Source organism: Sorex fumeus, unplaced genomic scaffold (genome assembly GCF_029834395.1).
Source record: "Sorex fumeus unplaced genomic scaffold, SorFum_2.1 ptg000045l, whole genome shotgun sequence".
Lineage (NCBI taxonomy): Eukaryota > Metazoa > Chordata > Mammalia > Eulipotyphla > Soricidae > Sorex > Sorex fumeus.
Genome location: NW_026606102.1, coordinates 16224184 through 16242972, shown reverse-complemented (window position 1 = coordinate 16242972; position 18789 = coordinate 16224184). Strand labels below are relative to the sequence as shown.

The window sequence follows — 18789 nt, the reverse complement described above, 5'->3', positions numbered from 1 at the left end:
CTTCATTCATCTTTTTAAAGGATTTACTGAGAATATGGGCTGGAGCGATAGCACAGTGGGTAGGGTGTTTGCCTTGCATGCGGCCGACCCAGGTTCGAGTCCTCCATCCCTCTTAGAGAGCCCGGCAAGCTACCAAGAGTATCCCGCCCACAGAATAGCGCCTGGCAAGCTCCCCATGGCATATCTGATATGCCAAAACAGTAACAACAAATCTCACAATGGAGAAATTACTGGTGCCCACTCAAGCAAATCGATGAACAACAGGAGGACAGTGATACTGAGAATCTACTTTGGGCCTGCAGGTACTGCTACTAATTTACACATAAGCTAAATAAAAATTAAACTTTCAGTTAAGGACTACATTGACTCTGACCTTTTGAACAATGCTCATAGGTACTATAAGGAGTTAAGAGTTCTATGACATCCAAATCCTAACTCATCAGGAGAAAGTACTGAGCACCTGTACTATGCCAGATCTGATGTTTACATGTGCTTTATTTATTTACTGTTTATTATTTGAGGGACTCACAAGTTGTGTGTTTATGGGGTCCAAGAGCACTCCCCAGGAGCAATAGGGTCACCTTGACAGTGCTTGATGGATACCAGGTCTATATGGTGCTTGGGAAGGTATGTAGTGAACAGAGTCAAACTTAGAGTCTTATGCACGCCAGGCATGCACTCCAGCCCTCTGCGCTATCTTCCCGGGCTCTGACTCATACTGCTCGCTCCTCTTAAACCCTGAGAAACAGAATTTATCATCCTGAGCATTCTGAATGAAAAAACTAAGATTTAATGGACTTTTCAATGTTCTGTTGTAGCACTTCAGTTCTGCCAGTCATAAAATGGAATTAGCATAAATGATTGTTTTTCTCTCGTTCTCAGCACTCTCATAATATGACTCTTTTTGTGTTAAAAGAAAACTACATACACACACAATTGCAGGTTATAAACAAAGGAGAGAAAACATCACAAGTATTAAAAATCTGTACAAAGTTCAAGAAGTGGTGGATAATATAGCAGGTAGGGTGCTCGCTTTACAAGTGGCTGATCAGGGTTCGATCCCCAGCATCTCAAACATTCCCCTGAACCCCCCAAGAGTGATTCCTGAGTGCAGGGCCAGGAGTAATCCCTAAGCAGCACTGGGTGTGGCCCCAAAACAAAACAAAACAAAAAGAAGTGGTTGGGCAACAGAAGTAGGATGCTATTTAAAAAGCATACTTGGGGCTGGAGAAAAAGTCCAACAGACTCTTTAGTTTGGGATAATGGGGGGCTGGGGAGAAGGAGGAGGAGAGAGACAGTAGAAAGACCTAAACACAAGGTGGAAGAAACAGAAAAGGGAGGTTGGAGGAAAGGAAATATACTATGTTTGTATGAAAACCATAGAGACAAAACAAAGGGAAGTGTAAAATTTTGCCGACAAATTCAGTTAATTGTGCTCACTTGATTTATTGTCTTGGTTTTTCAAAAGCAAATTATTCCGTCAATTATCTCTATACATTTCTGTATTCAGTCCCTCCTTCCATTTCATTCAGAATTACTTATTATTTTCTTAAAGAAACAATTCAACTGCTTTCTTTTCTTTCTTTTCTTCAAATTATGGCATAAAGTTACTATCATTTCTCCTATATTAGTTTAGTATCTAGTACTTTCATTTTTATGTTCACTTCTAAATCAAATGGTTAAAGTTCTGATTTCATATTTACCCATATGTTAGTTTGAAGTAAAATTTTTATATTCATATTCAGAAAGTCATAGATCTCATAAATTTTAGTTCACTTTTAATTTTACTATGTAATAGAGAATTGAGTCAGTACAGTATTGCTTTTTGGATACTGACTTTGTGTTGTAGTATATGTCAATATCGTGAGTATTTCATGTGTATTTAATTAGATAAATCAAATTTTATAGGGACTATGAAGATTTATTGATTAATTCATTAGTTAATAAAAGATGTTTGCATATAATTGTGGTTTATGTATTTCAGTTTGTTCTATCAGGTTTTGTAGGTTTGTGTCCACAAGTTCATAATTATCATATCTTCTTGGAAAATCACCCTTGATGCTATTTCTTAAGTTCAATTTTATGTGATTTTGCCATATTACATTATTTGCAGCAGTACTTGGTTTACAAATCTAAAGTATCATTTTCTATCCCTTTCTTTTCTCTTCATTTGGGGCCATACCCAAGCAGGGTGTTTGCCTTGCACGCAGCTGACCCAGTCCGCCCAGATTCACTTCCTCCGCCCCTCTCAGAGAGCCCGGCAAGCTACCAAGAGTATCTCGCCCGCAGAGCAAAACCAGCAAGCTACCTGTGACGTATTCGATATGCCAAACACAGTAACAAGTCTCACAATGGAGACGCTACTGGGCCCGCTCGAGCAAATCGATGAACAACGGGAGAAGACTGCTACAGTGTGCTACAGTGCTACCCAGTGATGATTAGGGGCTGCTACTGCTGCAGTGTTACGGTCTGTTTCCAATTGTGCTCCTGCCCCTTGCAAAGCATGTGCTCCAGTCCTTTGAGTTATAAGCCCTACCCTGTCCATTTCTTTCCTCAGTCATTTCTTTAAAAGATATTTCTCTGGCAACAATATATAGCTAACAACTTTTACAATCATATTTGAGAACTTCTATCACTTGATCACTTGACTTCCTGTTAATCATCGATTTGCTCGAGCGCGCACCAGCAATGTCTCCATTTGTCCCTGTCGCATGCTAGTGTAGCCCAATGGCGTCTGTTCGCTCTAGGAACATGAAGAGCCTCAAACTGATCATTCATGATCTTGATGAGGAAGTCTGACCATCTGGTAGGTGGGCGGCCACACAGTCTTTTGACATCCCATGGAATCCAGTCGGTAACAGCTCTAGTCCAATGGTCATCTTTAAATCTCATTACGTGACCAGCCCATCTGATTTTTGATGCCTTGGCAAACGAGACACCGTCCCTGATTTTTGATCGTTGAAGGAGGTTGGAACTCTGGATTCTTTCTCTCATTTGAGTGAAACGTGATGTTCCAAGCATAGCTCTTTCAATTCCTCTTTGGGAACTTCTATCATTAAAGTTTAAAGTGATAAGTAAAGTAAAGTAAAGGCCCTCCCGTTGATCATCGATTTGTTCGAGCGGGCCCAGTAACGTCTCCATTGGAGACTTTGTTGTTACTGTGTCTGGCATATCAAATACTCTCGGTAGCTTGCCGGGCTCTCCGAGAGGGGCGGAGGAATCGAACTCGGGTCGGCCATGTTGGCTGCGTGCAAGGCAGACGCCCTACCCGCTGTGCTATCGCTCCAGCTTAAAGTTTAAAGTGATATTTATTGCAATCTATATATATTTGGTTTGTTTCCTGTTCTATTTTATTTTTCTGTTCTATTTTTTGTTTTCTACTGTCCCTATTTTCCTGTGCTTCTTTTTCATATTACTACTTGATGATGTATTAGTTTAGTTTTCTCATTCTCTATCTCTTCTTAAAGTATTCAGGCTATTTTCTTTTTTGTTTATCTCCTTTACTTATAACATGTATATATCTAGGTTTATACTTTTCTATAATATGCATTAATTCTTTGGGTTTTGGGGGTTTCTTGCTTTTCTATAATATGAACTAAAGTTAATAAGGATCCTGAAGCTTCTTCTATATCATTAATTCAATTTTCCATCAGCAAAATATAGGTAATAATACCTATTTATAATTTACTATCAGATTTTTATAGAATAATGGACATAAAGGGTTTGGCAAAAAGGCTTTCAAAAATACTAGTTATAGCATATGTCACTTATTGATTACATTTGCTTCATACTTTCTTAATACTTTTGTTCTTGTTAACACTATCTATGTTCTAGTTCAGTGTCATTTCTAATTTTTAATCATCATTACTATAACACATCTGAAAATCTATTGAAAATCTATAACGAAGAATTATTCTCAATTTTGATATCTCATATATTCTCATTCTCCAATTAATTCTTGCTCTAAACCTACTAATTACAATTTAACACTAAATCCCTGGGCTCCATCCTACCCTCCCTGTTATGAACTGAACTGTGCCTCCCTCTCCACCTCCAGAATTCTTTTTTGGGGGAAGGGGACTTCCAAACAGTGCTCAGGAGGCCCAGGGACTCACTGGTGGGACATGGTCAACTAGCTAGCAGTTCAACACAAGGGTCCAAGGATGAAATGCTGCTCATCCCCTTTCCAAAGTTCTGCTGATGTCCCAATTGACAATATATATTTACAAAAGGTCCTCCTTTTAATCTGCAGAGGCTGCGTGTGTGTGTGTGTGTGTGTGTGTGTGTGTGTGTGTGTGTGTGTGTATTTTAAATTCAGAGGAAGATTGTATTAAAAAGAAAGAAAAAAGAGCAAGAATTCTCCATAAGGAGTATTCTCTGTAAGGAATACACTTTAAGATACCTAGCAAATACCTGAAATCACAGTACTGACCCTATATCGAGCGATTTTTCCTACACATAGCATACCTATGATAAAATGTCAGGCACAGCAACAAACTAGCAAAAATGACCAGTAACAAAATGGAACAACTATAATAACATACTATAATAAAAATTCTGTGAATGTTGTCTCTCCCCTAGCCTAATGTAGTATTTTTGGTCTGCAGGTAACTGAAACAACAGAAAGAAAAATTGTGGATAAAGAGACTTCAGGGGAAGAGATGGGCTAGAAGTGTAACACATGGACAGTGGTGAAAGGTCTTGGGCACTCTGGTGGGGGAGAAGCAGTAACTTTATACATCAAAACTGTAAATGTTAACACTAGTATAACCATGCTTCTAAAACTAGCACTGTAGCACTGTCCTCCCGTTTTTCATCGATTTGCTCAAGCGGACACCAGTAACATCTCACAACATATTGTGAGACTCACTGTTACTGCTTTTGGGATATTGAATACCTCACACGTAGCTTGCCAGGCTTTGTGGTGTGGGCGAGATACTCTCAGTAGCTTGCAGGGCTCTCTGAGGGGGGCGGAGGAATAGAACCTAGGTCGGCCGCATGCAAGGCAAATGCCCTACCTGCAATGCTATCGCTCCAGCCCTCTTAAACTATAATAAAAAATAATTTTAAACAAAATAAATTAAAATAAAGTACATGATACTGTAGCATTGTAGCACTGTCCTCCCGTTGTTCATCAATTTGCTCGAGCAGGCACCAACAACGTCAAACAACAAACTGTGAGACTTGTTGTAACTGTTTTTGGCACATCAAATACATCACGGGTAGCTTGCCAGACTTTGCTGTGCGGGTGAGATACTCTCGGTAGTTTGCGGGGCTCTCCGAGAGGGACAGAAGAATCAAACCTGGGTCAGCTGTGTGCAAGGCAAACACCCTATCCACTAAAAAGTAACAGAAGGCTTAAGGGGCTAGAGCAATAGCACGAGTAGAGCATTTGCCTTGCAAGCGGTCGACCCGGATTTGATTCCCAGCATCCCATACAGTCCCCCAAGCACTGCTAGGAGTAATTCCTGAGTGCATGAGCCAGAAGTAACCCCTGTGCATCACCAGGTGTGGTCCAAAAAGAGAAAAAAAGAGTAACTGAAGATGAGAATAGATGTTGGGGAGAAGGTACAAGTAAGATGAAATGCGAGAACAGATGTCTCAGCAACAATAACCTTTAGAAAAAGTAAAGAGAAAAATTTATTGGATGAAACAACCTCAGTAGCAGACTGAATCACTGTCACTGTCCTCCTGTTGTTCATCAATTTGCTCAAGCAGGCCCAGTAACATCTCCATTTTGAGACTTGTTGTTACTGTGTTTGGCATATCGAATACGTCACGGGTAGCTTGACAGGCTTTGCTGTGTGGGCGAGATACTCTCGGTAGTTTGCCAGGCTCTCCGAGAGGGGTGGACAAATTGAACCGGCTTGGCCCGGTTGGCTGTGGGCAAGGCAAACGCCCTACCGCTGTGCTATCACTCCAGCCCAGCAGACTGAATATAAAAACTAAATGATATCAAAACAAAATCTCTGTTAAAAGATGAATTAGGGAAGTCTAATACTGGGACCAGAGTGGTAGCACAGTGGGTAGGGTATTTGCCTTCCCCACAGCTGACCCAGGTTCGGTCCCTGGCATCCTTGAGCACTGCCAGGAGTAATTCCTGAGTGCAAAGTCAGGAATAGCCCCTGAGCATTGCTGGCAGTGAGCCAAAAAGAAAAAAAAAAGTCTAATACTTTTAATGAATAAGTTATAAAACTCCTGTGGATAGAGATGTTTCCCCTTTATAATTTTACTATGATTTATAATATACTTTGACGATGTGTCTTAAGGATATTGCTTCCACCATGTTTCATTTAATTAATAAAATGTGATTCATTGAAAAAAATTATTAGGTTGGGTGATACGGCTCAGTAGTAGAGTGCCTGTCCTGTATGTGTGAAGTCTTGGCTTGTGCAAACAAACAAACAAACAAACAAAAATTAAAGTGTTTGCATGCAAATTCTCATTAAGCTTGAAACTGTTTCCTGAAAAGAATGTAACTCTACAAATAATTCAATTACAGATATTCATATTGTAACTGTGATACTCTTAGCTTTCTCTTCTTTTTGAAAAAAGATAGTATAAAAACAAAGACTCAATTACCAAGCACCCCCTAGTGGTAGTAAAATTAAGTTAAGAAAAACTTGTTTTCTTAGAATATAGTTTATATACTTGTCTATATACTTGTGTATAACTGTATACTTGTATATACTTGTAAGATACTTGTATATACTTGTCTATATTCTTCACTAAACCATGAAGTTAAAATAAATGATTTGTAAGCAGTAATTAAGATCCTATTATTTTCTATAACAGTTTACTAAGCGATTATAGTGTTCTTAATAAATTCACACACTGAAATTTTATGAATATTCTTTAAAAACGACAATAAGTGAGATAATGTATATAAATGACCTTTAAGGACTTTACATTGACAAATTACAAGATTTTTTTTTAATAAAAGGAAGACCTCTTTAAAGTTTCATATGTGTCAAGAGTCTAAAAACTACAGACAATGGAGACTTCAGAATCAGAAGTATCATTAACCTTGAACAATGCATAAAACTCTTCTAAACATCTCAATTCTTCATGTGTAAAACAGAGGCACTAAACTTGGTACTAAACCGAGGTACTACACTTGGGCTGGAGCAACAGCACAGCAGGTAGGGCATTATCCTTGCATAAGGCCGACCTGGGGGTCGATTCTTCCATCCCAATCTTAGAGAGCCCGACAAGCTACTGAGAGCATCCCACCTGCACAGCAGAGTCTTGACATGGGTGGGGATGTGGCTCAGTTGTACAGTATATGCCTAGCATGCTTGAATCCTGGCCTTAATCTCTAAAATCGGGAAAAATAAAAATTGGCCTGCATTTGTGGCACAATTTCAAAATGTAACCAAACTTTTGAAAATGCCTGCAACTTAAAGTATAGAAACTCATCTTCCGTTTCCCCTTGAAAGTGAATTTAAACAGTTTCAATATAAATTGCACAGCCAGAACTCTTTATTGCAGTATTACTTTTCACTTACCCCTGTGACAAACATAATGACCCCCCCCCCCCGCTTTTTTTTTTACAAAAATTTTACAAAACATGCATGTCTTTTGCTCTGGCCAGACTCTTCTTGTGAGAGAAAGGTAGGGACTGTTTAAAATATTAATATAAATATCATTGCCTTGGTTGTCTTTTATCAGCTTTTTCTTTCTGATGTCATAGTTTGACACATTTCTCCCAATTTGAGCTAAAAAGCCTTGCAGATAGCTTTTTCTAACATTCCTGTGTTTCCCAAGATCCTTCATCTTTGAGCAATGTATAGAGGTATAATATGGATCCAGCTTTCCAAATGGTTCTCTAGTTATACTTATTCCATAAGCCAACTGTTTTTCACTAATATACTATGCTTTTCAGCTTAGTCTAATTATATGTATATATGTATGTATGTATGTATATATTTTTATCCCCCCTTTTCATTCAGATTATATTGGTCTCATTATCTGCTGCTACACAGTGATTTAGCTATTTTACCTTTTTGTTTGTTTGTTTTTGGGCCACACCCAGCAATCCTCAGGGTTTACTATTGGCTCTGCACTCAAAGAACTACTCCTGGCCCCATGCTCAGTGGATCAGAGATGCCAGGGGTTGAACTCAGGCTGACTGCATGCAGGGCAAGCACCCTGCCTACTGTACTATCACTCTGGCCCCAGCTCATTGCTTTTAAAAAAGCTTTAATGCCTTCTGGTGCCAGTCCTTTTAAATTCTATTTTTTTTTTGTCATTTTTTTCACCTCTGACTATTCTTGGTTAATTTTACACCTAAGAACTGGCATGCCTTTGGGGATATGGTGCCACCAGCAGGTCAATCTGTACCTGTGAGGCAAGTGCATCAGCAGCCTGATGGCGCCTTTAGACTTCCAGATACCCCAAAATTGTTGCTGTGCCTTTGGCCAGACCCCAAAAACTTGGGGCAAAGTTTACCAAGAAAGTAAACGGCCAAAAGTTAGGTATGTGGGAAACAAACCCACAAACCACCTCCGGCTCAGCTATATAATTGGAGGCATAATCTTTCTGGTTCCTGACTGAACTGCTTGATGGACATGATATCGGAGAGTCAGAAACAAATCTTGAAACCCAGCGGCTTTTGGCAGTAATGCGTCTGGTCCCTGCAGTAGGTTACCAGAGCTGGGCCAATCCAGGTAGGAATAGGTTTTGTGTCTCGGTCTGTTCCCCTCGGCGGCCCCGGGGCTGCCATCCTTCAGAGGTCACTGGACAGTCAGGATTGGGCCCGCAGTGATGAGACACGCAGGGCCTCATGGGATGGGTGTGGAGTCGGTCCTGTCCTCCCCACCCCAACAAGACCCCAAGTCATCGCCCACAAACAGCCTCTCTGTCGCCTGATCAAGCTGCTTAATGGCCACGATTCCAGAGACTCAGAAACAAATCACAAAATCCAGTGGATTTTGGCAGAAATGCATCCGGACTCCACAGTACATTACTGTCGCCGGGTCACCCCAGGGAGGAAAAGGTGTTGTCCCTCTGTCTGATGCCCCGTGGCGGCTCGGTGGCCGTCATCCTCCAGAAGCCATTGGACAGTCAGGCTTGGGCCCACAGTGACGAAACTTGTTGGGCCTCACGGGATGGGGGTGGAGTCAGGCCTATTCTCCCCACCCCAACGAGACCCCAAGTCATCGCCCACGAACGGTCTCTCTGGCTCCTGATCAAGCTGCTCAACGGCCATGATCCCAGAGACTCAGGAGCAAATCTCAAAACCCAGCAGGTTTTGGCAGAAATCCCTCCAGATTTAAGTGTTAAAATTTCAGAATTTCAAAATCACATGGCCCTACTGCAGCCACACGACATCATATGTTATTTATAACCAGCAATCGAACACAAATTGTCTACTATTGCCTTTTCAGCAGATCTGAGTGTTGGGGTAAAATCTCAAATAATAATGGTGGGTCTGGTGTCGAAATATTGAACGTGATCAAAGTAGGGAGAGAGAGATATGGAAATCATCTGCCCCACAGATAGGGGGAGGGTGTGGGATGGGGGTAGACTGGGGTTTTTGGTGGTGGAGAATGGGCACTGGTGAAGGTACGGGTGTTTCATTGTATGACCGAGACTTAGATCCGAAAGCTTTGTAACTGCTCTCACGGTGATTCAATAAATAAAATTATAAAAAATGAAAAAAAAAGTAAGGTGGAGTTCATGCCCAATTCAATCAGCTAATCAATGGCTGAATAAATAGCAGTACTCCTACATTAAAAAAAAAAAAGAGCTGGTATGCTTTTATTTGTTCAACTCATTAGATCACTCAAAGACACAACTTTTCTTATATTATGCAGATTTGTGGTTAAAGTTATTTCTCAATGTTGATTTTACTTTATTATTCTAAGCAGTGGCTGCAGTGATAGCACAGCAGGCAGAGCGTTTGCCTTGCACGCAGCAAACCCGGGTTCAATTCCTCTGTCCCTCTTGGAGAGCCAGGCAAGCTGCCGAGAATATCCCGCCTGCAGTTCCTATGGCATATTCAATATGCCAAAAACAGTAACAAGAAGTCTCACAATGGCGACATTACTGATGCCCGCTAGAGCAAATCAATGAACAATGGGAGGACAATGCTACAGTGCTACTGTGCTATTCTTTTCATTAGCAGAAGTGTCTACATGTATCTATTCCCTCCACCCAAATACTCTATCCTCTTTGGTTTCTAAGCTTTAGCTTTTAGGTTCTTACTATTTCAACACAGGAAAGAGCAGAATTGTAACTTGGTAAATACCCAAAAAGTCAACTAGGAAAGGCTACCTTTCTGCCACAAGAAGTACTCTTTCTCCAATAAACATAGCATTTCATAAGCACTGTAGGTTGTCTAGGAGTTACATAACCTTGCCTAGAAGTTGTGCAATTTGCAATCAAACTAAGGTCAGTAAAAAGGCAATGAAGACCATTTCCATTAGCCCAGAAAGACACTGTGATAAGTCCATTTAATAATGCTGCTATTAGAAAAGTGAACGGACTATGCGTTGATCCAGGCCATCAAGTCTGTCGGAGGGGAAAGGGTGTTGCCCCATTCGCCCTCTCTTCTCTGGAAAGAAAGATGGCGGCTGCATGGGAGCCTTGTGGACAGCAGGTATGAGCCGGGGGAGTGGGGGCGACTAAAACCTCATGGGAAGGGGGACGTTCCGGTCCGTCCTTCACGTCCTACTGAGGTCACCAGTTGCCCCCCGCGAGCGGCACTCCAGCATGGCCACGGCCCCAGAAACACAAGGACTTAATGCAGAACCCGACAGCTTGGAACAGAAAAGTGAACGGACTATGCGTTGATCCAGGCCATCAGGTCTGTCCGGAGGGGAAAGGGTGTTGCCCCATTCGCCCTCTCCTCTCTGGAAAGAAAGATGGCGGCCACACGGGAGCCTTGTGGACAGCAGGCATGAGCCGGGGGAGTGGGGGCGACTAAAACCTCATGGGAAGGGGGACGTTCCGGTCCGTCCTTCACGTCCTACTGAGGTCACCAGTTGCCCCCCGCGAGCAGCTCTCCAGCATGGCCACAGCCCCATAAGCACAAGGACTTAATGCAGAACCCGGCAGCTTGGAGCAGAAAAGTGAACGGACTATGCGTTGATCCAGGCCATCAGGTCTGTCTGGAGGGGAAAGGGTGTTGCCCCAGTCGCCTTCTCCTCTCTGGAAAGAAAGATGGTGGCCGCATGGGAGCCTTGTGGACAGCAGGTATGAGCCAGGGGTGTGGGGGCGACTAAAACCTCATGGGAAGGGGGGCGTTTCGGTCCGCCCTTCACGCCCTACCGAGGTCACCAGTTGCCCCCCTATGAGCGGCTCTCCAGCACTGCCACAGCCCCAGAAGCACAAGGACTTAATGCAGAACCCAGCAGCTTGGAGCAGAAAAGTGAAAGGACTATGCGTTAATCCAGGCCATCATGTCTGCCCAGAGGGGAAAGGGTGTTGGTCCCTTCCGCCCTCCTCCCTCTGGAAAGAAAGATGGCGGCCACATGGGAGCCTTGTGGACAGCAGGTATGAGCCGGGGATGTGGGGGCGACTAAAACCTCATGGGAAGGGGGGCGTTCCGGTCCGTCCTTCACGCCCTACCGAGGTCACCAGTTGCCCCCCGCGAGCGGCTCTCCAGCACGGCCACGGCCCCAGAAGCACAAGGACTTAATGCAGAACCCGGCAGCTTGGAGCAGAAAAGTGAATGGACTATGCGTTAATCCAGGCCATCAGGTCTGTCCAGAGGGGAAAGGGTGTTGCCCCAGTCGCCTTCTCCTCTCTGGAAAGAAAGATGGCGGCCGCATGGGAGCCTTGTGGACAGCAGGTATGAGCCGGGGTAGTGGGGGCGACTAAAACCTCATGGGAAGGGGGGCGTTTCGGTCCGCCCTTCACGCCCTACCGAGGCCACCAGTTGCCCCCCACTAGCGGCTCTCCAGCACGGCCACGTCTCCAGTGCACAGAAACCAATTCTTAACTATCTGACTTTCAGTAGAAATACTTCCAGGGTCAATAAGTAAAATAGCAGAAATCCAAAACCAACATTTAATTCTTGAACCCAGCTGTAGAAAGCAAATCACTTCACAATGCTTTTTCAGCATGTCTGATTTGGGGGGGGGGGGGGGGGGTAAACTCTAAATAATAGTGGTGAATCTTTTATTGAAACAATGAATCTAATCAAAACAGATAGAGTGTTAACTAGAATTCATCTGCCCCACAGGGACTGGGAGGGGTGGGGGGTGGGGTTTTATTGGGGTTCTTCATGGTAAAAAATAAGTTTTGGTAAAGGGAAATGTGTTTGATATTTGCATGACTGAGACCTAAACCTGAAAGCTTTGTAACCTTTCCCACGGTGATTCAATAAAGAAATAAAAAAAAAAATAATCATGCTATTAAAAAAAAAATAGATTCTACCGTATGGTGCCCTACTATTCTTTTGTAACTATGTGGACATAAAATGAGTGACTCTACTCAACCTACAAAATGATGTTCTACTTGACTAGATGGATAAATCTATTTAACTCTTCGATTAACTTACTCTCATCTGATATTTATACCAAAGTTACTATAATCACAAGTTTTCTTGGTTACTTGCAAAAGCATGCAAAAATTTAACCTCCCATTAGCTTTTGGTTTGTACACAGCAACCAAGAGCAAAAAGAGCAACTAAGTCAGTCTTTAAATTCATAGCCTACAAAGACCACTGAATACATTAAACTTATTTTTAGTTCAGTGATTTCAACTTTGAAAAAGCCAAATTTAATTTTTTTCTTGCTATTATCTACCAGTAAAGGTATGACTTTAACAATAAGAAATGTATGTTTGCTTCTCCCCTCAAAGTACTCTAAAACTTGTAATTTTCAAAGTGGTAAGAATAAAATGTAAATGACCAAGGAGGCTTGCTGTTCATTACAAGCCTCTTTTAGCCATGTCTGAGTTGTTAAGATTACTTTTAGAAAATCTCTCAGGATAGAAGCTGAGTATCAGGAACACCAACCCTGTGATTATAGAATTGTATGTAACCTGTTAGTCACCACCATCTCCACCTTCACCTAACCTTGGGGATAATGGAATAAATGTTGAGCTTATCACTAGCACTGCAGTACTGTCCTCCCGTTGTTCATCAATTTGCTCAAGCAGGCAGCAGTTACGTCTCCATTGTGAGACTTGCTGTTACTGTTTTTGGCATACTGAATACGCCAGGGGAGCTTTCCAGGCTCTGCCGTGCGAGCAGGATACTCTTGATAGCTTGCCAGGCTCTCTGAGAGGGACAGAGGAATTGAACCTGGGTCAGCCACATGCAAGGCAAACGCCCTACCCACTGTGCTATCGCTATGTCACAGAAATAAGACGTGGTTAAAATAGCCATGCTCTGGGTGTCAGAAGTCTACTGTCACCTGGGAACCTGCCATGGCTCGAAGCAGAAAGTCTAGGGGTTCTCTTGCTCGCAGCTGACCCAAGTTTTTGTTTGCTTTTTTCCTTTTTGATTTCAGTGTCACTAACAGTCACTAATTCCTTATGCCTATATAATGTCTCCATAAAGCATCATAGTTGAAGGGTTTGAGGCACTTCTATACTGATGAGTAAGAATGCATCCACGTAACACCCAAAGTTTGGGTGTCACTGCAAAAGTTTTACAGCAAAAAAGATTATGTGGTTAAGACACTTTTGCATCTGGTACCATGCATCTCTTCTAACAGTTCATATATACTCTTTAAAATATGTGTTGTAATAAACTGGTAGTGTTAAGCACTTTTCTGAACGTTCCATAAGCCATAATTATATAACCTAAGAAAGGGGTTGTAGGAACTTCTACTTTAAAACCAGCTCTTTTAAACAAAAGCACCATTTGAGCATATACATATTAGTTTTGGGCCACACCCAAAGGTGCTCAGAGTTTACTCCTGGCTCTGTCCTCAAATATCACTCCTGTCGCTCCTAGCAAGGCTCAGGGTATGATATGAGGTGCCAGGAATCAAAACCAGGCAAGTCACATGCCAGGTAAGTACCCTACTTGTTATACTATTGCTATGACCGCATGTGGATTAATATTCACATAACAGATTTTGCTGAAAGTTTTATTTAGAAAAAAAGATTCTACTACTGAAATTAAACAAATAATTCAAAGTAAAAAGTTTGAAAATTGGACTAATTTAACCATTGTTGTTAAGTTAGAGCTTTAAAGAATTCATGATTTGATATTAATACAGATACAACTGAAAGCAATTTAGCAGACTTAATTTCAGATTCCCTGGAAAAGTTAAATCTTACCTAGTATGACTAGATGATGGTGGTGGCAAGTCTGGTGTAAGCACATAAAGACTGTTGTTTTTTGGCAAGTGTAGTGATTTCAAGACCGTCTGAAAAAGAAAAATTATTGTTGATATGCATTATTACTTTTTCCTTATTGTTCTTGAAAATTTGCAAATTTTATCGCTGAATTTTTATCTTTTAACAAGTTGAGTAATGCAAAAAAAATCAAAAAGAAATCCAAGCAACCTATCTCTCCCATCTATAAATTAGCATAAACATAAATGGCGAAATAAAATAGAAATCCTTTAGCTTATGCAGAGATACAAATAGATAAGTGGGATTCACTTTTTTTCCCTGAAAAATATCCTTGCAATCAAATCATATTTCATTCCCATATTATCAAAAATCAATAATATAAATTTTAAAATAAAACAAGAGGGAAAAAAAAGGCTCTGCACTCAAGGATCACTCCTGGCAAGGCTCAGAGGACATCAAGGGGTTCTGGTATTGCCCTCAGTAAGTACTACCCTCAGGCCCCTCAAATTATTTTACAGATGGAGAAATGCTGCCTAAGAGGTAAAGTAACATGGTTTATTATCGAAGTCATTTAACTTTTACTCCTTGGAATTTTTTTCTTTTCTCTCTCATCTTTTTTCTTTCTCCTTCCCTCTCTCCCTCTCCCAGCCACAGTAATGAGTAAGTGGTATAGCCGTATATCCAAAACACAAACTCAACAACACTGAAAACATGAGACCTAAAACAGCTGCAACCACTGTAAAATTGTAATGTGCCTGTTAAGGTGACAGGTGGGGGATGTGGCAAGGGATGGGGGTGGGAGGAAACATGAGAACACTGGGGGAGGGAAGTTGCCACCGGTGGGACTGGCGTGGAAATACTATATGACTAAAACTCAACTATCAATAACTTTGGAAATCAGTTCTTTAGAATTAAAAAAAAAAAAAGCATACCAAAGAACTATATGGTTGAGTTTAAGACGAACAATAAAAAAAATGTTGTAAAGAAACAACAGTTAAAGAAGCCAGGAACTAAGGTGAACCCAGTGGCAGCAGTTGGCATCTAGGGCCCAGTTTGGTACTCAGACTCGTTCTCTTTCCCCCACCCCCATCCCCAGTCAAGATCCTGTCCTGCTGCTACCAGCTACTTATTTCTTTACTTCTCCATAACTCACTGTGAACAAACATAGAAATACTAACTGTAGTCACCTAGCCACACAGAAACTCACAAAAATCAACTGCAAATGTCACAATGGGAACTCAATGCAGAACCTACCAAGCTTAGTAAGTGAAGATGGTAGCCGTGAAGACTCAACCAGTAATAACAAGTAATAAAAAAATTCCGCTTTTAAGGAATTTAAAGAGGAATTTTTGATGATGAATAAGGAGCTCTAAGAAAAGATGGAACAGATGACCATTAAAACAAAAGAGGATAGGAGAGCAAAAGTGGGAAATCTACAAACAGAAATGACAGAACTGAGAAACTTGGCAGGTGAAATGAAAAACTTGGCAGCAGAGTAGCAGCTGCTATGGACAGAATCCATGAGCTCCAAGATGAGTAGAAAACCTCCAGACAGAAAATGAGGAGAAAGCCTCAAAATAATCAAGCAGTTGACAAGACAAAGACATTCACTTTGGGGTGAATTTAAAAGGAACAACGTAAGAATCATCATGGTCCCAAAGAGCCAGGAAGGGTAATTCTGATGAAGAAGCAACAGTCAAAGACATCATTGTGGAGAAGTTTCCAGAGCTGAAAAGTGCATACACCCAGATGCTGGAGGCATGAAGTATACGAGCTAAAAGAAATCAAAATACAATTACTCCAAGACACATTGTAATCATGACAAAACTAAAGACAGAGATCGAATACTGAAAGCAGCCAAGATCAAAGAAGGAAATAATATAAACAGGAATATCTTTAGGATTTACTCTAGATTTATCAAATAAAACCAAACCTCCAGGCTGTCCCACAAATATGCCAAATTACTGCAGAAAGATGGCAAAAAACTCATTGACCATAATCTCTATCAATGTCAGTGGGCTAAATGCACCAACTAAGAGACAAAGAATGGCAGGATGGATTAGAAAACTAAACTCATCGTCCTCCTACTTGCTCAATGCACATATGAATAGTCAGAGAAAATACAAACTCAAAGTCAAAGATTGGAAGACAATTCTTCAAGCAAACAACAGCCTCAAAAAGGCTGAGGTGGCCATACTAGTAACAAATGACATAGACTTTAGGACAGAAAAGGTTTTAAGAGACAGTGAAGGTAATTTCTTAATGACTATGGGATAGGCACATCAGGAAGAATTCACACTCCTACACACACATGCATCTAATGAGAGATCCACAAAATACTTAAAATGACTGCTAACACTTAAAAGGACTGCTAACAGACTTGAAGAAAGACCCTGACAGTAACACAATAATATCTGGAGACTCACTACCACTCTGTCACCCCTTGATAGATTAACTAGAGCAAAGCTCAGTAAGAAAATACTTGCTTTGAAGGAAGAAATGGAAGACAGGGGTTTAGCAGATAAAAATTGGGCTTTTCATCCTCAAAAAGCCAAATAAACATTCTTCTCCAACAAACATGGAACATTCTTCAAGACAGACCACATGCTGGGGCACAAAAATAGTTTAAGGAATCATCAATAAGAATTTTCTCAAAGCTGAGGAATAGAAGCACTGAGACCCAAGTGGACCAAAGGATCCTAGCAAAAACAGAATCAACTAGGAAACTGTCAAGACACATCGTACTCAAAATGACAAAATCCAAAGACAGAGACACAATATTACAAGAAAAAAGATTAAGAAACATACAAAGAAAAGTCTTTAAGATGTATAGCAGATCTATCAAATGAAACTTTGCAAGCCCGATTACGGAAGGATAGGGCTGGAGCGATAGCACAGCGGTAGGGCGTTCGCCTTACAAGCGGCCAACATGGCCAACCCGAGTTCAATTCCTCCGCCCCTCTCGGAGAGCCCGGCAAGCTACCGAGAGTATTCGATATGCCAGACACAGTAACAACAAAGTCTCCAATGGAGACGTTACTGGGCCCGCTCGAGCAAATCGACGATCAACAGGAGGGCCTTTACTTTTTTTACTTTACAGTAGATAAAACTCAGCAAAACCACTCCTGAGAATATGCCCTAGTGGCCCTGCAGCACTATTAATTGCAGCACTATTCACAGTGCCCAGAATATGGAACAACTCAAGTGCCCAAGAACAGAAGACTGGATAAAGAAACTACGCTACATCTATATAACAAAATACTACACAGACGCTAGGAAAAACAAAGTCACGAAATTGCTACATGAGTGAACATAGAAAGTACCATGCTGAGTAAAATGAGAAACACAGAATGATTACACTCATTTATGGATTAAAATAATGGTATAAGCAAATAATACTCAAAGACAGCAGAAGCAAGATCCAGGAAGACAGGTCCACAGTAGGAAGCTTGCCACCACATATTATGGGTGAGTGTTAGGACTGAGAAGAGATCATTATGACAATGATAATTAAAAATGATCACTCTTGACAAGAACTGACTGCTGAAAGGAGGCAAAGTGATACACATGACAAACTCTCATAACAGTAATTGTAAATCAGTGCCTAAAAGGGAGGGGGAAAGGGAAGAGAGAAAGAGAGGGAGGAAGGGAGTGGGGGAGTGCCATAAAAGCAGGCTCAGGAAGGTGGTGGGGGGAAGGTGAGGAGGAAACGGGACACTGATGGAAGGAAACACACACTGTCGAAGGGATGGGTGTTAGAAGATTATACGACTGAAATACAATCATGAACAACTTTGTAACTGTATATCTCATGATGATTCCATTTAAAAAATTAAAAAAAAAAAAGACACACTCAATGAAACTAATACCTTGCCAAGAATACTATATCACACTAGATTTGGAGGAAAGGACAAGCAATAGCTTAGGGAATTCTTATCCTTGAAGCAATATTGGTTTTGTTTGTTTGTTTTGGTGAGGGGCCACACTCAGCAATGCTCAGGACTTGCTCCTGGCTCTGTGTTCATGGATGGGTGGGCTAGGGGGTCCATGCGCGATAAAGTCAGCTGCATGCAAGGCAAACGCCATACCTACTGAACTATCACTTCTGCCCCCTTGAAACAAGTTTTGCAAGAATTGTTAAAAGATCTTTACTAAAGGACAAGACAAACTTGCCAACATGAAATTCCCAACACTGAACATGACACTCTCTAATAGTGCATATAGTTGTCCTCTACAAGATTAAGAAACCTTAATCCAGCTTGCTAAGTAATTTAGAAATTTTCAATAATAAATTAACATTTATATTGGTTAAAATTGCTTAGCAATCAATCATCACATATTGATTTTTATTAATTTACTTTGTGAAAATTTCATTTGTTGTTCTTTTAAGTTTTGGTGGAGCATATATAAAACATATCTGCTATATGCCTGCTGGGGGGTGGAAAGGAACCTGGGACAGTAGTGAAGGAGGGGGGACACTAGTGGTAGGACTACTGTTAGAACACAGTAAGCCTGAAACAACTCTATTAT

At 41.2% G+C, this 18789-nt stretch overlaps 1 protein-coding gene across 1 annotated transcript in view; it reads right to left on the bottom strand.

The window, feature by feature from the left end:
• The window catches only part of FAF1 (Fas associated factor 1), a 431446-nt gene that overhangs the window by 279569 nt on the left and 133088 nt on the right, over nt 1-18789 (bottom strand). Inside the window, exon 6 of the mRNA XM_056122297.1 lies at nt 14242-14330. Coding sequence (XP_055978272.1) covers nt 14242-14330 — 89 coding nt within the window. The remainder of the gene's footprint in view (nt 1-14241; nt 14331-18789) is intronic.